Source organism: Rhipicephalus microplus, chromosome X (assembly GCF_043290135.1).
Source record: "Rhipicephalus microplus isolate Deutch F79 chromosome X, USDA_Rmic, whole genome shotgun sequence".
Lineage (NCBI taxonomy): Eukaryota > Metazoa > Arthropoda > Arachnida > Ixodida > Ixodidae > Rhipicephalus > Rhipicephalus microplus.
Window position 1 is genome coordinate 13,106,767 of NC_134710.1, and position 25,316 is coordinate 13,132,082.

At 46.5% G+C, this 25,316-nt stretch overlaps 1 protein-coding gene across 2 annotated transcripts in view; it reads right to left on the reverse strand.

Annotated features, from left to right (window-relative positions):
- The window catches only part of kn (EBF transcription factor knot), a 134,456-nt gene that overhangs the window by 46,462 nt on the left and 62,678 nt on the right, over nucleotides 1-25,316 (reverse strand). For both annotated transcript variants that reach the window (XM_037426596.2, XM_075881147.1), the window contains exons 6-7: nucleotides 23,401-23,474; nucleotides 23,260-23,328 (exon numbers count right to left, since the gene is read on the reverse strand). In XM_037426596.2, coding sequence (XP_037282493.2) covers nucleotides 23,260-23,328; nucleotides 23,401-23,474 — 143 coding nt within the window. The remainder of the gene's footprint in view (nucleotides 1-23,259; nucleotides 23,329-23,400; nucleotides 23,475-25,316) is intronic.

The following is a 25,316-nucleotide window of genomic DNA, read 5'->3' on the forward strand; positions in this document are numbered from 1 at the left end:
TGTACGTATACAGCGTTCTATCCCGAAGCAGTTTCAAGCAAGGGTGTGGCTTTGTGGTCACCTGATCGCTGTACGCAGAATGCCTAGATGCCACTCCGGCTCTAACTGATTGTCTTGCTTTTTATTTTTTGCATTCATTGTTATTCTATACCTGCGGACAACGCTACTGGAATAACAACAGCACGTGAAGAACAACAACAAAAAACAATGTTTTTATAGTCCTTATGTTGAATCATGAGTATACCCGTATGTATATCTAGCGTGACTCCGGTGAACGACACTTGGACACGGGCTGTCGCTGGAACCATCATTTACCCAGCGAACCTGTCTTCTTAAGAGCTGCAACCGCATTCAAGAATTTACCGTCTCTTCAAGCTGCCCTGTGATCCTGAATTAGTGTCTTCTTTAGCGTCACTCAAATGTTTAAGCAAATAGCGTTTTCACTCCGCGAACAGAACAGGCCCCACTAAATACAGGCGGAGAGACACAGCCAACTGGAACATTCACGCACTGCTATAGTTACTTGGGCTGCAATGCACGGATGCATGCCACACCGTGCAAGTGTTGCACAATTACACCAGCGCTCTCATGATCACACCGCAAGCAAATCGACGCGCTCAAAGAAAAAAAAACGTTGTCGATCTTTCTGATAAAGAAATCGGTATAGCACACGAGAGTGAAACGTGTCTTCAAAGAAGTACTTTACTGTGCCCTGAATTTTTTGCTGCACATTGATATATTATGTATATTGCCGTGTAGTGGCTACAGCGTCTTATAGGCGTTGACAGACTGATGCTGACCCTTGGTGAGACTTCTGCGTCACGACAAGCAGTGACTCGCGACCGGATTATATGTTCTGGAGACAATTCATTGCATGCACAGTAGCATCGCGCAAATCGCGCATGAACCATGCAAAGGCGTTTATGCAAGCGATACCAAACGGGTATCGGGATACCAAACGGGTAGTCGGTGCCCTCGCACTCGTAAAGGCCGAACAATATATGCCGCGTTTTTCACGGTGTTTCGTACGCCGGTGTCACTCAGCGTCCCCGCTACTGGTTACAGCGGCCGAAACACCCACTCTGGGATGGTGCAAACATCTGTAGCGCCATCTTCGACGCCGGAAGTGGTTCCATAAACCGCGAACCGATTTTCGCACGGATATAGCAGCAACTTAGGCTACGTAACGACACACACCATCGCTGCTGCCAAAATGACTGCCGCCTACCCTGGATCTATTTAGTCACCGCCGTACTCTGTGTGACCCGCAAGTTCATAACTGATCTCGTATTTGACTTAGCTTGTTGCTCCGAAGCTTCGACAGCATGTGCTCGGGATTTCTTCGAACTCACTTCCAGTGCCATTCTCAAGTTCATTGGTGTGCTTAACAGGCCTGAGTGTATGGGCTGAATGTGTGACCTAAAAAATTTGCGACAACTTGAAACACAAAAGTCATGCATATATTACAAATTCGTGGCTCTTCTTATTCTTAATAGCTGACAATACATGTAAGTAATATAAAAAGGAACAACCTTTCCGCGGCACTGTAACTTGTTTACCTTACCTCAGAATTGCAAATGAGACACAAAAGCTGCAATCATCACGAATATTTCTTTTTGGCCCATTGATGGACACTGCGCTAAGACGACGATAGGGGGCTATAGTTCGTACGCATTCATGGTTGTGATGTGCTGCAAGGTATCAAAAAAATGTGATTGGTCCCTCTGCTATAGAAATCGGTATACCACGAAAATGAAACGAGCCTTCACAGAGGTAGTTGAGCGTTTTTTCGTGGAGTTTTTCACCACATGGATGGAGGAATGAATGCAACAAATCGCAAAATTGCACGAACAGCAACCAGCTCGAAACTTGCAGTGCACATCTTAAGCAGAAAGCACGTAAGAAATGAGCATACATTAGACGCGCGTGGATTACAGCTATACTGGCACAGCTCGACACTCACCCCCGTATTCTAGAACGTCCCTTCACTCAACGCTTCACCTTCACTTGAGAAAGCCGATGGAAGCGCCCTCCCTAGGCACGGCAAGTCACTGCATATCAGCGATAATATGGTGCGATTCTCGAGCAGCGCAGCGTCATTCTCAGCCAAGCGGTGGCGCCATGCTCAACTTTGTCAAGTGAAAGGTGGAAGTCGAGTCGAGGAGCGTTTGTGAATACGGGGGTTAAAGCGCGCTATTCAAACAGAAAGAAAGGCTCACAAAACGATGGCACAAGTATATACGCAGGACAACAGTGAGCAACTCTCACAATTCTTAGTTCGTGTGTGGCTTCGTGCTCTGCCGAATCACCAGTGTGATAAGCGCGCGCGATGGACTTCGTGGAGGCCTCACTGATCGAAACGCAAGAAGCGACGACGTTGAGAACGCGCCCAATGTGAGGCCTTCGCACCATTTGGCTACTTATGACAAAAACGCGCTGAAGTTACGTAGCTCTGAGGACCGCAAAACGTTATATGGTGTATATAACTCGTTTGCCGTTAGCAATCGTGTTGTCCACGTACGCTTTGTGGCGTGTAGTGGTTAGTGCCGCGAGCTGAGAATAAAGAGGTCGCTGTTCGACGGCCCGCAACAGATCCTGTATTTCTTGTTGTTTTTTTTCCTTCGGAATCTGTTAAGGTATATTTTACAACGCGATATCCTTGACGCGAATACTTCAGGAGAGCCGTGTTTGACCATGGCATAAAACACTTTCGTGTTAAAAACGAGAAAAAACACACTGCTTTGCAAGGTGTCATAGTTCAGTCCCTTTGGTCGCAATGTGTGACGCTAGGCTGGCACTGGCCTCGGCGCTTTCCATGAGGTTGGCCGCCCTCTCTGGTGGCGTTGATGTCACGACGCCGAAAAAGCCAACGTCAAAAAAAAAAAAACACCGGCAAAAACGTTGCATGTGGTTTAGCCTCAAAGGGTCCCTAAACAACCTCTGAAAATAAAAAGAACGAACACGTTGTTTCCTCCGGGTCATCTCTTTATTCACGGGATGTCAGGCTGAACTAAAGTCTCGACTAGTCGATATATGGACGATATCTGTCGTGAAGTGACGCCTATCCTGCTTTACGTATCATGGAGTCGCCTGCCATGCCTCGCGTGTCTATACAGTGCGCGATGAACTGATTCCGATTCGTGGCGACTGCACAAGCAAAGACAGCAGCGAGATATTCGACATAGCAGCGTGTAATCGAAAAGCGCAAAATCCTGACTCGCTCATCTCTGAGTGCTGGCATTCCACGTGTTCTCAGAAAGGATCAGAGGTGAGAATGAGTAAGTGCTTGCAAAAAGGATAGTGAGCGCGAGAAAGAAACTACAGTCTCGACATTGAACTCGTTGTGGTTAAGCGGCCCTTTAACAGTAGACGGCGGAGAAACACTGTGCATGTGGAAAATGACCATGATAGCACGAAGTGAAAGAAATCACATAACTAACACTCTTATAGACCGCGAAAGGCAAAGCGCCTACCTTCGTCGTCAACGACTCAAATCGCTCGAGGCCCCAAAGTTTCGCTCCAGAAACGCTGTCGGAGCTCATTGCGGGAGCCACACTCCTTTGTGCGAGGCCCATTTATCAACGCTCTACCAACGCCACCTAAGTGGGGGTGTGTTGGTAGACGGCCCTGTCCGTTCGAATGCTGGCATCGAGGCGCCGTATACTGTAGACTATACTTAAGCGTTCTTTGTCGTTGCTCATCTGTGTCATAAAGCAGTGCTTCATCCCTCGTAGGTGGCGGTACCACCCGATAAATCAAAAGCGCAGGTATAGAGAGAAGAGGCGTCACATATATGCCTTTGTGAACCCGGCATAAAAGAAGTTCGTGTTATATGCCAGGGTGCACTGATCTGGCACAAAGCTGGATCCACAGAACTGGTACGAAAATTTTGCACTGACTTTTTCTTCTTGCAATAGGTAGCCTATGACCAACTTATCACGGCTGGAAACCTCATTTGTGCGAGTGCATGACAGTTATTTATTTCGAAATATTCTTAGAGCGCCTAGCCTTAGTTTCGGTTTCAAAGAGCACAGAGCTAGGCAGAAACAGTTCCGGGGTATGGTAAACACAGCTGGTCATGTGACCACGCAAACTTGTGACGTATGTGCCACGTGGGTGCCACGCGCTGTCACAGCCCCGCTAGCACCCGAGCACATGCTGTCAGCCAACACAAACCAGCCAACACAAACTCGTGACGTAGTTTTGTTTACATTGCTCCGGCGTGGATGTCGGCGTCGCGAGGGACTCAGCCTCTCGCTTAGTCGCACGGCGTGAAGTTTAAAAGTGATCTTCAATATGTTCTAGGGTATACGCTTCCCTTTGATATTTTGTATATGTGTATGTCTCCACATAAGTATATCTAGCTCATTATTTCGTCCTAGAAATTTTGTGTCAGTGCTCTTTTAAAAACGATGGAAACACTCCGGGTCCTCGCACAACTCGTAATCCCTTTGTGATCACGCCCTCTCCTCCGTTTTGCATACCTCTCAGTGCGCTGGCGCGGACGAAAGGAGAGAAAAGACAGTTATTCGGTACTGACACAACAATAATGCCCTGGCTTTTTTATTCTTTTTTTACTGCAGTGTATTGCTGGGGGACCTGTTAGTTATAACACGGCACATCATTTGTCGTAGCGCGCGGCAGTAAATTACTTACAGGCTCCTCGTTACCAACCAGTCTTTTGTTGAGTCACAATGGCGGTGTGTTTTCCTGCGCTTTTTCAAGCGAGTGTGTTCTATGACAGAGTGAGAGCGGGAGTGAAGTATTCCAATGAGAAAGTCGGAGAGGGTTCAGAGCGGGAGTGACTCTAAGGAGCAGGAAATGTTGCTCAATCGAAATCGGCAGAGTGGGCCGGAACTGGACGTGACGCACTCCCTTTAATACGTTCGCCCGCTTGGGGGCACCACCGCTGTCGCGTTTTTTTTTTGTTTTTTTTTTGCAGTAATGGTGGACGACATGGCCAACTGGGCAAATCAGTGACAGCTCTGAGTCGGAAAGCTCCAGTTCATCGGATAATGAGAGCGGCAATAAAACTACCGCGCACGAGTGGTAATTAAACAGAATTCGACAGTACAATTAGCGAACAAAACAAAAACTGCTCTTTTGACATTTGTGTATGCTTTACTGACAAGCTATACCATGCGACTATATATAAGCTATATTTATACTTGGGCCGCTACATTGCAAAAATTCTGCCACAATATCAGTCGAAATGCTATGTTTCCCAACTATGTCCCACACTATTTTGGCAAAGTTCTTGCTTCAATCATGATCAAACTATTTAGATAATTTAATACACAAACATATTATGCAACAAATATATATATATATATATATATATATATATATATATATATATATATATATATATATATATATATATATATATATATTAACAATGATGACATTCCTCATCTACCTCTGCCCTACTCTGTTGAAATGCTGCCCCTTTCTAATTACGCCGTGTCGGTATTGCTTCTTCTCCTAGATTTTCTATATTTTATTTAATGTTTGTCCTCCCGTTTCGCTGTTTCTTCTTTTATTTCTCTCTCTCTCTCAATTAACCCCTCCCCTCCTGTCTCGACAGGATATAAAAAGGCACGGAACATGTGTAAATAGTATTATGCCTTGAAAAAGACAGGGTTCCTGTCGAAACGTCGGCACAATAAACAGTTGTTATGTGAAAGCGCATCTACTTTCATATTCATAACCTTGCGGCAACCGAAGTTATTCTTCTGCATATATATATATATATATATATATATATATATATATACATGTGTGTGTGTGTGTGTGTGTGTGTGTGTGTTTGGCGAAAAAAGTTTTGCTTTATAAACAGAATGCTATACATGCAGTATATTGCCATTTTTCTTCAATGCTAAAACGAAAGAAAACAGAAATAAAACTGAATAAACTACCATAGTCAAGAAAGAGTAGCTTCTTTAAAATTCAGAATCTAGTGGCTAAGTATACTCGGCTGCTGACCCGCAGGTCGCGGGTTCGAATCTCGGCTGCGGCGGCTGCATTTCCGATGGAGGCGGAAATGTTGTAGACCCGTGTGCTCAAATTTGGGTGCACGTTAAAGAACCCCAGGTGGTCGAAACTTCCGGAGCCCTCCACTACGGCGTCTCTCATAATCATATGGTGGTTTCGGGACGTTAAACCCCACATATCAATCAATCAATCAAAATTCAGAAAAAACTGTTTGGTAGTAAGTACCTAAACCACTAGAATTATATAAAATATTGAGCACGACACAGTTTCACTTCGGTGCTCAAAGTTTGAAGCGAGACAACATAATTTTTTTAGAATTAAAACACCTAAACAATTATTTCTCACAAACACGTAGACCTGCACAATTTTTTTAGCATGATCGGAGATGGTCGAAAATTGACCTTTGTTATCAACCGCTAATCTGCATACTTCGTTTCATGGCAACGTTTTCTTGCCACATAGCCGCCTATCGAGGCTCGCTTATCTTCTGCCCCCGGTGCGAGCGAAACAACGTCGCCATTGACGGCGTTGTCGAAGTGAATGGTAGATGCGTTGTTTAATGCGCTGGTTTTGGTTTCGCCTGCTAAATTGGCCAGATTTCATCGCCCCGCGGCGATTACTAACGGTCGCCTTTCAGAAACTTGATCGATTGATTCGTGGGGTTTAACATCCCAAAACAACGCTACGATTATGAGAGACGCCGTAGTGGAGGGCTCCGGAGATTTCGACCACCCGGGGTTCTTTAACGTGCACCCAAATCTGAGCACACGGGCCTACAGCATTTCCGCCTCCTTCGTAAATGCAGCCGCCGCAGCCGGGATTCAGTAACGCGATCAGCGGGTCAGCAGCCGAGTACCTTAGCCACTAGACCAGCGTGGCGGGGCGCCTTTCAGAAACTTCGAAGTCGCTATTGCAGTATTTGCAGAAGGAACTTCGATTCACCCATTTTACTCGACCGTTATTTCCACTAGATAAGAAGTTAATTGTTTTAATTTCGATAATTATTGTAATAATTTTTGCACTCATCTGAAGATGTCTTCTGCAATAAAAAAGGGAACACCGCAGGTAGCACTCACAGTAACTTTTGAACAGTAATGAGCACATTGCTTGAAACGTCCTGCGTACAAAATGTTGAGCGTGTAACTTGAAAACCAACAGCCGGCTTAGCCGCCGCAACAAAAGAGCCGCTCGTTTGGCGCGAACTTCACATCGGGCCGAGCGGTGGCGCCTCGTATCTCGGCGCTGCAGGGTGGCGGCGGCCGTCACGGGAGCTGGCTTCGCCACCGATCCGCGTCTATCGGGCGCGCGCAGCGGCGCCTGCCTGCGCACCTGTTAATCTCGGCGGCACCGGGGCGTGGAAGCCTCGCGCGTGGTCACACCCTCGGCGGCTGCCAGGCCTGAGTCACGGCCCACCCGTGGGCGGCTGCACGTTGCGACGCGATAAGTGGCCGCGTCTTTTCGGGTGCACCGTTTAGCGCTCGTAAAGCCCCCGCACCTGTGCAACACTGTTGTCGGCTGCACCGAACTGTTCTTCTGCCACGGGACGCCATACGAATGCCCGTTGGGCCCGAGGAATCAGTGTCTTCACGCCTAACTTATACACCGGCGTGTTGAGTGCGCGAGTCATCTGGGCCGTTAACCAGTCGAAACAGTGTCCTCACTCTAGCACCGTTTCCCTGATTTCCTTGCTCCAACTTTACACACACGCCGGCTGTTCCCGGCGTTGCACATCTGATGAGAAAATGCTGCCCGAACCCGCTTCTGCATCGCACATGGTGCTGAACAAAAGTAGCGTACACGTTTGCTGATTTGTTCTCGAAGTGAACACTTGGTTTTATATTCGTTACTTTTGGTGAATAAAGGATCAGAGCTGCCTCTCGAGCACTTCTCATTCACGGCAATATTACATTGGCTGTCGCCACCCCTGCTCCTCGAGTAAGCCGCTTTCAAAGCACCCATTTCTAATGCAAATATGCAAATTTTTGATATCTGCAAACACAATCTTGTGGCTACGAGGAAACCTTGGCAAATCTTATTCTGCCCCTCAGCCCGACATGGCTTGATCGGCCTTTCGAATCAGCATACCTTTCGCCTTTTTTTAATGGGTGAGGGAAAACAACGGGCAAGAAACGTCTCGTTGAACAGTAAGTTGCGTCCCATCTTCGTTACGGTGACGGTAATGCATCGAACATTTGACCAAAGTGGATGGCAGTTCTTTTGGGCGAGTGCACTTCTGTTCATTTCTGCGCCTCCAATGAGGCTGGGCATTGTCATTGCAGCTTACTGCAATGACAATGGCTGGCATTAAGCAGATGGCATTCAAAATCCCTCCAAGTGCGAATGGTGATAATGATTGCTGCAGGGTATAACGACTCAAAACCAAGATACGATCTTGAAAAGCACTGTAGTGGAGGGTTCCGGAAATTTTGTCTACGTGGGGTTCTTTAACGTGCACCTAAATGTATAGGTACACGGGCACACCGAGCATTTCCGCCTCCACCGAAAATTTATCTGCCGCGGCCGGGATCTGACCCCGCGACTTGCGGTAAGTGCGAATGAGAGCGGAACACTTCACGAGCCAGTACAGCCCCGGAAGGTCGGCTGGGGAGTGCTTTATGAGCAGAATTGTAATGGCACTAAAAGAAGTAAACATCTTAGACTACACTCGCAACGTAACTGAGTAGCAAACACGCGTCAGGGTTGAAACAACTTATTAGCCTCTTCATTTTTACCCTTCGATTCTAGACTAAAGCAATCAGTGGGACGCCTGTAAGTGTGTGCTGCCCAAGAATTTTCCACGCTTTCCATCACAACGGCATCTTTTTTTTTTTTTTTAACGTCTATGCACGCATCTTCAATGCTGGCCTTATTTTAAATAGGAAGGATCATTCCTCTCATAAAGGACCATTTCGCTGTTTACAAATAAAGGCACTAGATGGCTCCCGGCTGGCCTAAAGTACAGTATAGCAATGGCGGGGAACAAAAGCTTTGTAGAAAAGAGCCCGCACACTTCTGACACTTTTTCCCCGAGTATCTGGCCAAATGTTTCAAATGAATATTCTTCTAAGCTGCACACAACATCGTGACAGTTATGCCTTGGTTTTGAGCGCGTTCCTTTTGATGAAAGCGGAAAAAGAGTGTTTCGTTATACTCAGCCACAACTTAAAAGACACACTTTCTTCTGAGTGTTAGAGAATGACCATTGAAGTGAGCGGAAGTTTCTTGTGTGCAGCTTCTATCGCAACCTTGAAGCGGACTGAATTGGCGAATATGCAACAAAAACGTCCCGAATTCCGGCATGCCGAGTGGTGTGCCCTGAAATACAGTTCCGCGATCACCTTTTTAGCGGGCAGTTTTCGTGAGACCGCTTTATATGCCCGTGCTGCTGAGCGTCGCATTTCGATAGAGGCGAAATTGAAAGATCGCGCCACGTCTGCTTATAGATTGAGGTGAACGTGAATCAACCCCAGGTAGTCGAAATTAATCCCCACCGCGTGCCTCACAATCGCATCATAGCTTTGGAGCGTAAAATACAAGTAATTGTTATTGTTCCTATTTGTGGAGGCATGTTCCGCGGAACGCATTATTCTATGTCGCACCTAATCTCCGAAGTCGCCTTCACTTATATGCTTTGCCTGAACACATGGCTTGTCTCACTACTGTCGTTCGCGATTCCTTTCTTACCTCAAGACTCCATCAGTTATGATGATAGATGATAAATTAGGCTAGTAAGAATGCCTAAAATGATTTGGGCTGAGCCTATATTTAGTTACATGCGTGTTTATGCGCTAAAAATACTTTTATGTCTGAAAAAGCGTATATACAGTGCCGTGGTATGGGGTTGCATTTTGGAGCCGGGCTATGCTTTTGTACTTTGTGTGAATAGTAAATTTCGAACCTAATTCTGATAGTATATATGTCACATATTATAGGCGAAATAATCACATTTGTCATAACCTTAATAACTAGCACAATACTTATTTTTAATTGAAACCAGCCATGACAAAAATATACTCTTTTGTTCAAAAGAAGTGGCCGCAATTTTGAGTTGTAGCAGGATTCTACTTTTGGTAGAATGATTGTGATCAGACGTAAAATACGTTACCCTTCACAATTTACTACACTTGAAGCAGATGAGTCGTTAAAACATAGTTTTCAACTAAAAAAAATCGATGTGGAGGTAGAGTGTTCATTTCACCGTGAAGTGCAGCTTCGTGGCACTACGGATTTTACTTGGATAGGTCAGCTTACAGTATATATCACCCGTTCACTGCAGTGAAATCAACTTTACAAAAAGTTGCACGCGGATTATTATACACTCATTCAATAACTTAAGTTCAAATCGAAGCGAATTCAAATAACCTAATATCCATTCGAATATTACTGAAATACTTGAAATATTACTTGAAATATTTGCACAAGCCCCATGCATTGGTGATGACGCATGGAATTCACGCTTCAAGGGTTCACCATTTGTGCTTCCCGCTACGACCATCAAATTTCGACCATCCGATGTTTTTGTTGTACACTGACATCGAACAGAATACATGTGCCTATAGCACACATTCCAGTCACATTTCGGCATTTCGCCTGCCCTGAAATGTGCCTGCCATAGTCGGGATCCAAGCCGCGACTCTCGGGCCAGCAGCCGAGAACCGTGAGCATTGCATACCATCAGGACGAGCTTGTGTGTGCAATACAAGTACCGCGATGGTGGAGAAGACAACACGCATGTCCTGCGGTCTCGAAGACGAGTCCTGTTTTCCGTTTAAAAATATAACTTGGCTGTCTTCCTGTATAGCGACAATGCTCAACACGCCTTCCACATGTTTTTTTTTTTTTTTTCATTTGCGAGGATGCTGTCTTTCTCGAATTTCGCTATTCTTTGTGAAATACTGGTTCAGACCTGATCGGAGGTCATTTCCAGCGTTCTGAGAACAATCATCTTTGTCGCAGGTAAGTTGCAAATAAATAAATACAGTATATTAGAAGCATGCATGTAGTTAATGCAGAATAGATAGAGCTCTTGTCGGTCAAAGAGTAATTCTTGAATGCTCCAGCGAAGAAATGAATACGAACATGGAAAGTTGGAGCATTTTTTTAATGGTACACCGAAATCGATAAGCAGACTTACCACGATGCCTGTCCAGCTTGAATTAGCGAAATACTATGAACAGTTCTGTTGTAAATCCCTGTTTTTTTTTGTCAATTTCGCGTGAGAACACGTGCGGAACGTGAAATTTACAAACCGACCTGCAGCGTCATTGTAGATTAATTGCAGGCTGCGTCACTCTATTTGCAAACATGCACGTGACTTGGCCATTTCGTGTTCGCCCTAGTACTCAACGTTACCGGGTGCTACAATACGCACTGGTCTGGAGAGGCAGCATGTGAATTCATGCGCTCAGCGGCCGACACAAAAAGTCTGAGCTTTGCCGCAAAGGCGAATTCAACTACTGTTTATGTCCCTTGATATTTATTCAGCAACGACGTTTATATGACGGTCCGTCTGAGTGTATCACGAAAACCGATCAACGCTTACCAGCTCCTTCTCGTTATTCTTTCCAATATCTTTGAGTTCACATACATCTACTATCGGCGTGGTAGGTATGAAAACGAAAGTATTATTTCTGCGTATGGCGGGGTCTGAAAACAAAACCTTTCGAATGATAACGTTGGCTCTATATCTATAGGCCACGGTCACGTCTGTGTGTAGAGCACGCGAGCAGCCGGTTCTTCTCTGCAGAGCAACACCTTGAGGCAGTTTCGGGCTCTGACATGGCGCGTCAGAGCCCGAAACTGCCTCAAATTGTCTGGCGCGTCTGGAGCATTTTAGTAGTCAGGCTGAACACGTCAGAGCCTGAAACTGCCTCAAGGTGTCGCCCCGTAGAGCAAGAACCTATAGAGTCATTGTATATGCATAGTATACAGCAGCATATACAGCGACCTAACAGAAACTGACTGCTCGCGTGAACTTTATACGCAGCCCGCCGCGGTGGTCTAGTGGTTAAGGTACTCGGCTACTGACCCGCAGGTCGCGGGATCGAATCGTGGCGGCGGCGGCTGCATTTTCAATAGAGGCGAATATGCTGTACGCCCGTGTACTCAGATTTGGGTGCGCGTTAAAGAACCGCAGGTGGTCGAACTTTCCTGAGCCCTCCACTACGGCGTCTCTCATAATTATATGGTGGTTTTGGGACGTTAAACCCCACATATCAATCAATTATAAATAAATCGAACTTTATGCGCAGATATGGCCGTGGCTGTCCGTGCTATCAAAGGCTCGAAAGTTCCTTTTTTGTGTGTTTTGACAGCGGGCAAAAGCGTCATATTAAAGGGTTCCATTTTACGTTCACAACAAAAATGGGTGAAAAAATAGAACGGGGGTCCGTAAGGCATAGCATGTGCCTTTTGTCCTGCAACATCTCTCTTACTCTGCGTCGTTCGTCCCCTTTCCACCCCTTTCCTACTTTAGGGCCTTGGAGTCCACGTCTAAAGTACGCACGTCTCTTTTCAGCCTGGAAAGGCAAAAATGAGAAGAGATGGCAAAATGTGTCAGCGGGTGCTTAAATCGCTAATCCAGCCACTTTCCTGAGACGTGCGAGTTGAATGCAGCTGTAAGGATTTAGGCGACCGCTCAGTCATTCGGCAAATTATTCCCAGGGCGGCTTCTCTTTTTCTTTCATCCGCGCTTTCTTTCTTCTTCCTTTTTTTTTTTTTTCTGACGGAAGCCGGACGAACAAGGAAGCCTTTGAGAGGTGGTTTTCGAGTGTGTACCAAGCGCTCACCGCAGATCAGCATTTTTTTTTTTTTTAGAGCGTTGTGGCAGCAACTTCGCTGTACTTGGATTCTCTTAAGCGAAAATTAGGAACCACCGTCTTTCCTAGAAGGACGTGTGGATGAGCTAGCTTTTTTTCTTCTTTTTTTCGCATCGCCTGGTGCTCCCTCCCTTCCAGAATTTTCACCCACGTGCTTTAGCAGCGCTGCACTTGTCAGCCGCCGTGGTACAGCGGGTAGGGTGCTCGACTGCTGTACCAAAGGTCGCGGGTTCAATTCCAGCTGCAGCGGTCGCATTTCGACGAAGGTGAAATATTATGCCTGTGTGCTGCGCGGTGTTAGCGCACGTTAAAGAACAGCAGGTGGTCGAAATTTCCAGAGCCCTTCACTACGGCGTCTTTGTTTCTTTCTTTCTTTATTTCCATTGTATAACCATTGCTATCAATGAGCTAGCACTGAGAGGGAAAGTACAAGAATTCAGAGTGTCGCTGCAGAACACGTACTCGGCTCTTAGTGAGGAAACCAACCTTAGCATAGATACAATGATTGATAATCTGGCGAGTATCATTACGGAGTGTGCAGTGGAAGTTGGAGGCAGGGTAGTTAGACAGGACACTGGCAAGCTTTCCCAGGAAACGAAGAACCTAATTAAGAAGCGTCAAACCATGAAAGTGTCAAGTACAACAGACAAAATAGAACTGGCAGAGCTTTCGAAGTTGATTAATAGACGTAAGGTATGCGATGTAAGTAGGTATAACATGGAGAGAATTGAACACGCTCTGAAAAACGGAGGAAGCGTCAAAGCAGTGAAGAGGAAACTTGGGATAGGCAAAAGTCGGATGTATGCACTAAGGGACAAAGAAGGCAAAATAACTACCAATATGGATAGGATAGTTAAAATAGCAGAGGAGTTTTAGAGAGATCTGTACAATAGCCGAGACAACCACGACCTTATACTATAAGAACTAGCAGTAACCCAGATGACACCCCACCAGTAATGATGGAAGAAGTCAGAAAAGCTTTGGAGAGCATGCAAAGAGGCAAAGCTGCTGGTGAGGATCAGGTAACATCAGATCTGCTAAAAGATGGAGGACAGATTGCGTTAGAAAAACTAGCCACCCTGTTTACGAGGTGTCTCCTGATGGGAAGAGTACCAGAGTCTTGGAAGAACGCTAACATCATCTTAATACATTAGAAAGGAGATGACAAGGACTTGAAGAATTACAGGCCGATCAGCTTGCTCTCTGTAGTATACAAGCTATTTACAAAGGTAATTGCTAACAGAGTAAAGAAAACATTAGAATAAAATCAACCAAAGGAACAAGCAGGATTTCGAACAGGCTATACTCAACAATTGACCACATTCATACTATCAATCAGGTAATAGAGAAATGCTCAGAGTACAAACAACCACTATACATATCCTTCATAGATTACGAGAAGGCGTTTGATTTAGTAGAAATATCAGCCATCATGCAGACACTGCGGAATCAGGGCGTAGATGAAGTATATATAAACATTCTGGAAGAAATCTACAGGGGATCAACTGCTACCATAGTGCTTCATAAAGAAAGCAACAGAGTACCAATCAAGAAGGGTGTAAGGCAGGGGGACACAATCTCCCCAATGCTATTTACAGCGTGCTTACAGGAGGTTTTCAGAAGCCTAGAATGGGAACAGTTAGGGATAAGAGTTAATGGGGAATACCTTAGTATATATATATAACCTGCGCTTCGCCGATGAGATTGCATTGCTGAGTAACTCAGGGGACGAATTGCAACTCATGATTACGGAGTCATACAACGAGAGCAGAAAGGTGGGTCTTAAAATTAATCTGCGGAAAACGAAAGTTTTCCGCAGATTGTATCATCACCCCTATTGTATCACCCCTACCATTGTATCATCATCGCCCTGCCGCGGTGGTCTAGTGGCTAAGGTACTCGGCTGATGACCCGCAGGTCGCGGGTTCAAATCCCGGCTGCGGCGGCTGCATTTCCGATGGAGGCGGAAATGTCGAGGCCCGTGTGCTCATATTTGGGTGCACGTTAAAGAACCCCAGGTGGTCAAAATTTCCGGAGCCCTCCACTACGGCGTCTCTCATAATCATATGGTGGTTTTGGGACGTTAAACCCCACAAATCCATCAATCAATTGTATCATCATCATCATCAGCCTGACTACGTCCACTGCAGGGCAAAGGCCTCTCCCATGTTCCGCCAGTTAATCCGGTCCTGTGCTTGCTGCTGCCAATTTATACCCGCAAACTTCTTAATCTCATCTGCCCACCTAACCTTCTGTCTCCCCCTAACCCGCTTCCCTTCTCTGGGAATCCAGTTAGTTACCCTTAATGACCAGCGGTTATCCTGTCTACACGCTACATGCCCGGCCCATGTCCATTTCCTCTTCTTTATTTCAACAATGATATCCTTAACCCCCATTTGCCCCATAATCCACTCTGCTCTCTTCTTGTCTTTTAAGGTTACACCTACCATTTTTCTTTTCATTGCTCGCTGCGTCGTCCTCAATTTAAGCTGGACCCTCTTTGTAAGTCTCCAGGTTTCTGCTCCGTAGCTAGTTACCGGCAAGATTCAGCTGTTATATGTATACCTTTCTCTTGAGGGATAGTGGCAATCTACCTGTCATGATTTGAGAGTGCTTGTCAAATGTGCTCCACCCCATTCTTATTCTTCTAGTTACTTCAATCTCGTGGTTCGGCTCCGCGGTTATTACCTGCCCTAAGTAGACATAGTCTTTTACAACTTGAAGTGCACTATTACCTATCTCGAAGCGCTGCTCTTTTCCGAGGTTTTTGTACATTACTTTCGTTTTCTGCAGATTCATTCTAAGACCTACCTTTCTGCTCTCCTTGTCTAACTCTGTAATCATTAGTTGCAATTCGTCCCCTGAGTTACTCAGCAATGCAATGTCATCGGCGAAGCGCAGGTTACTAAGGTACTCTCCATGAACTCTTATCCCTAACTGTTCCCATTCTAGGCTTCTGAAAACTTCCTGTAAGCACGCGGTAAATAGCATTGGGAAGATTGTGTCCCCCTGCCTTACACCCTTCTTGATTGGTATTCTGTTGCTTTCTTTATGAAGCACTATGGTAGCAGTTGATCCCCTGTATATTTCTTCCAGAATGTTTATATATACTTCATCTACGCCCTGATTCCGCAGTGTCTGCATGACAGCTGATATTTCTACTGAATCAAACGCCTTCTCGTAATCTATGAAGGCTATGTATAGTGGTTTGTTATACTCTGAGCATTTCTCTATTACCTGATTGATAGTATGAATGTGGTCAATTGTTGAGTATATAGCCTGTTCGAAATCCTGCTTGTTTTTTTGGTTGATTGAATTCTAATGTTTTCTTTACTCTGTTAGCAATTTACCTTTGTAAATAGCTTGTATACTACAGAGAGCAAGCTGATCGGCCTGTAATTCTTCAAGTCCTTGTCATCTCCTTTCTAATGTATTAAGATGATGTTAGCGTTCTTCCAAGACTCTGGTACCCTTCCCGTCAGGAGACACCTCGTAAACAGGGTGGCTAGTTTTTCTAACACAATCTGTCCTCCATCTTTCAGCAGATCTGAGGTTACCTGATCCTCACCAGCAGCTTTGCCTCTTTGCATGCTCTCCAAAGCTTTTCTGACTTCTTCTATCATTACTGGTGGGGTGTCATCTGGGTTACTGCTAGTTCTTATAGTATAAGGTCGTGGTTGTCTCGGCTATTGTACAGATCTCTCTAAAACTCCTCTGCTATTTTAACTATCCTATCCATATTGGTAGTTATTTTGCCTTCTTTGTCCCTTAGTGCATACATCCGACTTTTGCCTATCCCAAGTTTCCTCTTCACTGCTTTGACGCTTCCTCCGTTTTTCAGAGCGTGTTCAATTCTCTCCGTGTTATACCTTCTTACATCGCATACCTTACGTCTATTAATCAACTTCGAAAGCTCGCAAGTTCTATTTTGTCTGTTGTACTTGACACTTTCATGATTTGACGCTTCTTAATCAGGATCTTCGTTTCCTGGGAAAGCTTGCCAGTGTCCTCTCTAACTACCCTGCCTCCAACTTCCACTGCACACTCCATAATGATACTCGTCAGATTATCATTCATTGTCCTCTGCTTTTTGCTTGCAGAAAAAGCGGAGGAAAGCTCTGCCGCGGCGATGTAGATCAAACTCTGGACTTGCCAAACACCACAGGCTAATCGTAAGGCACGGCCTCTGGACTGTTTTGGAGTATCTGGGGTTATTTTACACGCCCTTTAAGTGCACAAGCCTGTTCCACACTGAAATTCGGCTACCGCAGTTGGGGTCAAACCGAGTGAGCTCGACAACCCAGCAGGGCATCTTCGCGTTACATTGGACGTAACGTGACCACTATATGCGTCGAATTCATACTTTTCTAGTACGCCGAGTTAAATATTCATCGCAAGAGAAACATTAAATAATTCATATCTATGCGATTTGGCGAGTGATGATAAAAACTCGCAGTATCCCTTATGCAATCGAATAAGACGGCTAAAAGGCGAAAGCCATTTAATTTAGCGTGCACTTCATATCACGCGTATGCAGGTTTCTTTTTAATTCTTTAGTCGCGCCACCACCTCAAATACGGTGTTAACGCTGTAGCTTGCACGCCTCGAGTTGCTCGGTCAGTCATGTCACTTTTTCACCACTCGCCGGCTTTTCGACGCACCCTTCAGATGAGTCATTTGAAGCCTTCGCCTTTTTCGAGTGACGCAGGCTTTCTCCTCTACATTTCATTGTGTCGAAACAAGAAGCATTGCTTACGTTTACTTACTGGTTGATTTAATGGCCTCATTCATCAACCCTACACGAGGTCCGCATTTCACCTTTTCTCTGCATTGCACGGCCAGTTCCAGCGTGTCACATTAGAGAACTTAGAGACCAGTGGCTTCGTTTATACTCGCGAATGCATCGCATGCTTCCATTGCGCTGACTCAAGCAAGCTTCACGCGTATTCTTAAGGGCCGGTTGACGCTACCGGCAAGTCTTCCCGGACGACGCAGTGCCATAGAGCGGCGGCCGGCACCGCCCGCAGGAGAGCTGTTCGAATTGCACGGCAAGCTCCTCCAACAAACATGGCTGCCCTTCCGAATGCGGTTGTTGACCGCCTCGAATCTATCAAGCGGCCGCCGAACGCTTTGTAGCTCGAAAGTTCCGAACTGATGCTACCATTTGCTTTAGACTCATGTCCTTTAGCTTCGACAACACAGTACTCGAATCGATTTGGCACCGTTTTTGAGAACCATGCTCAAATAATTGATGTTCTAGGCCTAAGAAAGCCTTCCCAACTCTCGGAGGGCATACATTACACGTTTGTTTGTTGTTGCTAACTCTGGATAACTGGAGCCACTTGTCGAAACACCTGCTTTGGGGACGCCATTTTGAATTGCTGTCGTTTTTTTTTTTACTGGAGAGGCGAAAATTCACTATTCACTGCGGGTATGTAATCTGGGAAACAACACGTACAAAATATTGTGAAAAACCACGGAGCAAGAAGCAAGCAGCTCAAAGTTTCCCGCGGCAGACAATGCGGAGAAGCGAAAGCAGACGACGCGGCTCAGCCATGTCGCTCCTCCGTCGCTGATTGGCCAAACCACTCTAGGGCAAGCGGCACAAAAATGGGTCCAGGACCCATTTTTCGAACGGCAGACGTGCGCCAGGCAAACAGCAGCGCACGGCTGGTGAAACGTCGAGGCATGCTAGCCGCCAGCGTGGACCAGCCCTAACGCGATTTCTCCTGCCGCGGTGGTCTATAAGGTTGTCGGCTTATACACAGTCGTGCAAACAGTCGTGCCCCACTGCTCGTGAAAGGCACGCGGATACGTTGATATTACTTACAGAAATTTTGTCGAGTGCTGTCAACGAGGTGTTACCACATCTTCAGCTACAGAAGTGCTGGAACGTTATCAGTATACCTTTACTTACTGCAGCGAACGTTTCGTAAAGTGCGATGGATATATCAGCTAGCGCTGGACAGCTTCTGTGCTCCGGGCATCTGCATTGGAGCTATGCGTAGTACGTACCTCGTTTGCACATGAACTCTGATGCACGCATATTGTTCACTGCTGCACATACTAAAATGTTAATACGTGACCTATACTTCATGTAAACGTCAGTTGACTTGCAAAAAAGCAATTTATTGCCGCAAGTTTGTGTGATCAGCGTTGTTTCTCTCGGCCTGTATGTGGCATCACTCACTTACTAAAGTAAGTGTGCAAGATACTTGAGAGCTTCTATTAAGTGGTTTACTGCATTGTACTATATGGAAACGAGGTAAATTGAGACAGGGAGCTGCTCCAACGAGCGGGGGACAGCCATGACGCAGAGTATTTTTTTATTATATAGTATAGTATTTTTTATTATTAGTACAACTGCCACCGCGATCCAGACGGAGCTATCAATGCGTCTACTTTTCGTCCCCATTGGCTCTATGGCAGGTCACGCCACTGGCTCTGGCTCACATAACCAAGATGGCGTCATCGAGTGCTACGGCGCCTACTAGATGGCGCTGCTAATTTCACATGAAGTCGATTACAGCGATATTAGCGAAGCTAATATTTTGAAACAGTACTTGGTCTGTCTACTTTAATTACGTGTACCTCTTGAGTGACAAAACATCAGAGGTCACCATTTTGATAAGTGATAAACGGTGTTATAATGAAAAAAACTAAACGGTGTGATGTGGACAACTACATAATGAGGTGAAGTATAAATGGCTATAAATAATTTAGCAATATTTGCTGGCAATAGGCTTAAAGACATTACACTAGCTTTCTCTTTTACACAGAGAGGTGAGTGAGTTATATCGCCATGGCAGCGGCACCTTTCATTCGGTCGGAGTAACGACGTCTGCGGCAAGGCATTGTGTTGTGCGACGGAGGAACGGTGCATCCGGTCTCAGGTGTAGACGATCTCAGGTGTATACGGTGCCGACCAAGATAAAAAAGAAACAAAAAGAGCAAAAGAACCTGCACCGGAGGCGAGATATCCAATGCCCGGTAGGCGGCCCATTGCGCGACAGCACGACGCAACAGAGCCGCAAAGAGGAAGATGTACAGACAGAAATATTAGACGGCACCGGCGCTTCGATGTCTCGCCAAGCATAAAGGAGGCGCCACGGTGGTTTCACATCCGCCGATGTTCTGGGAAACCGACAAAAGTGGCGCCACACGCGAAAACCGACACGAAGACCACGCGTGAGGCGAGCGACAGGAAAGAACTAGAGCTGCGCATGACGTCGAGCAGGAATAGCACGGTCACGCGGTAATTACATCTCGTACTTCCTTTGGAACAGCGGCACACACAAAAAATGAACAGATAAAAAAATATTCCAGGCAAGCAAAACCTCGTAGACCGCATCATGTACAGTCGGAAGAATCACACTTGTTGGTCTGTACAGAGTGGTCGATCGGGCGAGTTCTTCGCCATTTCTCGCCCTAAATTAGAACAATAAAGTCCTGGTCAACGCCTGGATGAGACTACGCATGCTTACGCCACATGCTATAGCTACACGCTTATCTGCTACATGGCAAACATATGTGGAGCCTAGCCACTGCCGCGAGGTGGCAGCTGCGCATTATGCAGACCGCAGCCGGCCACTCGATCACTCAAGATGCCACAAAGATAGTACGCAGTAGGAGCAAACTTCATTTGCGTGACGGTTGTTTTTCTGCAAGAGCAGTGAAGAGCTCGAAATTCTGTCTGTCCTTTTCATTACTTGTCAAGCCGTCGTCCACCCGTCACGGTTCCCTCATGACATATTCGCTCATCCTTTAGCTCGCCTTAAGAGACACTAAGACACATTCAACTGTTTCCTCATCAACACAGTTGTCAAATACAGCATCGTCCTGAAGCGGCAAGCACACGTGTTTGTGAAAGAAATCCCATGTCCTAGACGGCAGAGGACACTTGTCCCTATTTGGGATAGTCAAGATGGAATGCGTAGTGAAAGGCAAGGGGCAATGGAAGAATACAGGTGTACAGAAAACCGGGTGTGCATGGATCTTGTGACATCCCACACGAGCGAGCGAATCATTTATGCTGCGAGAGCTATTGACAGTGGGCCCCGCCGCGGTGGTCTGCTAAGATACTCGACTGCTGACCCGCAGGTCGCGGGATCGCATGCATCCCGGCGGCGGCGGCTTCATTTCCGATGGAGGCGGGAATGTCGTAGGCGCGTGTGCTCAGATTTGGGTGCACGTTAAAGAACCCCAGGTGGTCTAAATTTCCGAAGCCCTCTATTACGGAATCTCTCATTATCATATGCTGGTTTTGGGACCTTAAACCCCACATATCATCATCTATTGACAGTGGAATTCGGTCCTGCCCGCCCCATTCGTGATTAGCAATATCGAAAAGCCAAAAAGTGATATGCACATCAGAAACCGACGAACGTGCTACTGAGGGCTGTTTAACTTAACCACCTTATGCGCTCTCTAGCTCGTGTTGTATGTGTGTGTTTACCAATGAGCCTGCCCCGCCGCGGAGGTCTAGTGGCTAAGTTACTCGGCTGCCGACCCGCAGGTCACGGGATCGAATCGCGGCTGCGGCGGCTGCATTTCCGATGGAGGCGGAAACGTTGTAGGCCCGTGTGCTCAGATTTGGGTGCACGTTCAAGAACCCCAGGGGGTCAAAATTTCCGGAGCCCTTCACTAGGAAAGTGTCACAACAGCGTAAATATCGTCTATTTAGCCCGACCACTACATTGCGAAAAGGAGGTCGCCGAATGGGTAAAAATGTAAACTTCCTCAGCTTTTGCGACAACGAATCTGGTTGATAGCAACATTTTCGTCATCTACTGTATACGTCAACTTTTAAAGCCTATATACTCTTCGCAAAAGCCCAAGGGAATTTTTTTTTTAAATCGTTAAAACGTGCGCCATTTCGCCACGTTTAGTCATGACCAAAAACCATAAAGGTCCAAAGGAAACTAAATATACCATCGCAGTCGTCAGGAGGGTAGGCGGCTTCAGATTAAGAAAAAGAAGGTGTCGCAATGATGGCTCTAAACAGCTGTTTTCTGCGGGACATTGTTTTTGCGCGACACGTGTATACACTTGCTTCCGTGCGCAAAGTTCAATACGCCCTCTAAGCGGCAGAAAGTTTTTCCTCGTAAGATACTGCCCCAATAACTACTTGTCGCATTCGTGCATAATACAGCACAAATTTTTTAGAGTGACATTCATAATAATTAAAGAAAAATAGTCAGGAAACTTTTGCCGGTGCGAGCCTCCATGGATTCAAAGCACCCACCACCAATCGCTCCACGTAGACAATTAAGCCGTAAGTGGGTACATCCTCTCGCACACAAAACGCAAGCTATTTACCGGTATACCCTTTAACAAAACACACATCTTTGTACTGCTTCAGCGTTCAACAACTATGTGCGTTATAGGCATGGCTTGTCAGCGGGGTCATAGCGAAGGGAAACCGGTGATATAGAAGCGCGATCTGCTTCTCTTTTCGCACACGCTGTTTCGTGGCGTTGAATGTGATACACTGACAGGAGGAGGACCGCTGCTTGTGTTACGTTAGATACAAGCCATCTTACGCGTAAAGTGGTCGTTCGTCATGACCTTCCTTGACAAGCGGCGTGTAGCGTCTGGCCCGCCGCCGCACACCAGCTGACGTAGAAAGCTCATGTTGACCTCTACTGAACCTCTGAGTCGTATATACTTCGTACGTCATCCGTATGCATACTCGCTTGTATCTCAATGCTTCGCCTTTGCGGCAAAGCCGCAACTTTTCTTTGCCCATGTTTTGCATCACACTTTGCACTGCAATAAGGACAAACACAATATTTCCACTTCTGTCTTTCTTTCCTCACCTTCTTTTATTTATTTATTTATTTATTTATTTATTTATTTATTTATTTATTTATTTATTTATTTACAACTTTCAGCGTAAACAGCCTGCATTCGTGTAATGGCTAAAACGCTTAAATTCGCTGCTATTTTGTTGACCGAGTATATCAAATATGAAACGATAAACGAAAAGGAAGACAATGTGGTATAAACTGCGAATTACAAAATAATTTTCAATTTGTCATAAGCTTGCCAAATGATGCCAATCTCTCCTACTTGACAGCAACTGAAAAAAAAAAAGAATTTTCTAGCAAGTGTTTGGAGGAGTCGCAGGTGCCCGCAGAATAGCTTTCAGCAGCCAGAGCACGCTTGAACGGGGAAAAAAGAAAAAGAGGAGGACAACGCTGCCGAGCGGGCCCGGCGGCGGCACGCGTCGGGGAGCGGGGTGACATATGGAGGCCGCCGGCGCAAGGTGGCCACAAAAGCCGGGGCCGTCGTTACTCCCCGCAATCCCGCTAACGAACGGTGTAATGGGGAGGACGCGCTGGTTCCCCCCGGCGGGCGCTTTAATGAGCGCACACACGTGCCGGGAGCCATATGGCCTTTGTGATTGGGGATGCTCCTCTCGCGGCGACAGATGGTGGACACTCACCTGTCGATGATGACCGGGTCCGAAGGCGTCTCGTTGCGGTTTCCGCAGCTCTTCTTGTCGCAGCAGCGACTGCGCCAGGAGACAAAAAAAGGGCCGAGATGCGCGCGTGCACGTTCTCGCGCCGCGCTGCGCCGCACTCACCTGCACATCACCTCGTGCGTCAGCAGCACCCGGCACATCTCGGGGTTCTTGTCCTGTCCCTCGTACACGATGGCCTGCGGCGAGGCGCGCCCATCTGTTACGCAAACGCACAACACGGGGCACAAACATGGGGGGGGAGGCCACTCGAGTCTAGCAGATGGGACTCCATCTGTCGGGGATCCCACCTCCGGGGCTTATCTCATTCGCTTGATGCACTCGAGGATTGTCTTTTTTTCGGTCGGCACCCACCCTGACCTCCCGGGGCTCTCTCCCCGGCGCGTGGCCGCATATCTGATGACCGCTCGGGTAACGAGACCGCCGCGCAGTGGCGCTGCGCAACTTGTTCTTTCCGGCCTCATTAAGAATTCGGCTGAGCGGAGCCTAGAATAGAGTAACGTTCTGGCAAACACTTTACACTGCCAGTGTACACACGTCTCCGCCTCAGAAATGCCCACAGGCCGCGCTCTTCGCAAAAAAAATATACTTTTTTCTATTTTTTAAATACGCGCATCCCAGGTGTCATCTCTGCTCGTCAACAAAACCACCACTCGTGCAAGTATCTTAATTGCAGACTCCCTTGTATCGTGGTGAGATCAATGGCAGCAGTGAAATGAACCATCTCCAACTCACGCTCAATTCTCGTCAAAGAAACTAATCATCTCTACTCCCAAACGAACACTCGTATCGGGCATCAACTTTTCTTTTCGAGCGCATGTACACTACACGACCCTATTTTTTTTTTCTGAATACTTCACGGTCAACTATAGAACCAAAGTGAAATGGGACCTTGGAAAATTGGGGCCCTGTTTTGACTTAATGATCAATCAAAACCCGGTCGTGTTTTGCATTAGGTATATGACACAGTTGTACCCAACGTTTAGTTACCCACTGTCGCAACAATATACCTTTTTTTTTCTACGTATATTATGCTCGGAAGCGTCAATTACTGTAGCCGGATGAGCAGTCTTTTTTTTTTTCTCCTATCTATTAACATCTCATACATTGTCGTTTCTTGCTGCTCTTCAAAATCGCATGACCTCGTTCATTAGCTGGAGTGTTTTTTTTTTCTGTTGTATTTGCTGTCTCTCCTCTGAGTTTTCGTTCGTAATCATTGCGCCTTGGTGCAGGGGTGCCGCAATAAGTTTTTTTGAGAGGTGGGGAGCACCTATTTGAATTGGGCATATTTTGCTCTGTATACCATGTAAAAAAAGGGGGACTGGGGCACGGGCCCAGTATGGAAGCCCGTGGCTACGCCGCTGCCTTGCTGTTAATAGAACAGTTCCAACGGTTCGTATTATCATGTATTGGTTTAAGCAACTACAAACTGAAAGGCCCGAATCGCGCGCCATAGAATGAGTATGTATATGACACAAGTATGTATATGAGTATGTATATGACACATTGAGAGAAAATATATTTGCACGACATGAAAGACATTTGTGTTGCCTAGCAGAAGGATATCCTCGTGCCCTTCCCGTGGCATTCAGAAATCTTCGTCTCTTCCATCCCTCGCCTTGGCTGTGAGTCAATGCTTTCACGCTTCAGACTGTAGCGTAGCCGGCGAGAGTGCCTATTGACGATGCGTTGCGCAGCGGCAAATAAAATGATCCGCTGTTCTCTTGAATGCGCGGCAAAGTGCAGCGCCCTCACTTGCAGCGGCGGCGGCGCTTTCGCGACGCAATAACGCCGGCGCGAAGAAAACGTCCACAAGCGGCGTACAAGTTTTTCAACTTAGGCCTGAGCACCCCATCGGCACGGCCCCCCTCTTCACAGTCCTCTCGGCTCGCCCCGTTCTCTATAGGCTCGAATTTGTTTGCGTCGTGCCACATTCGACTACAGCCGTGCTCTGATCAGGCGCGATTTGCATATTTGTAGGCATGCCTTTGTCTTTCTCTGTCAATCTTGTCGCCATTTCC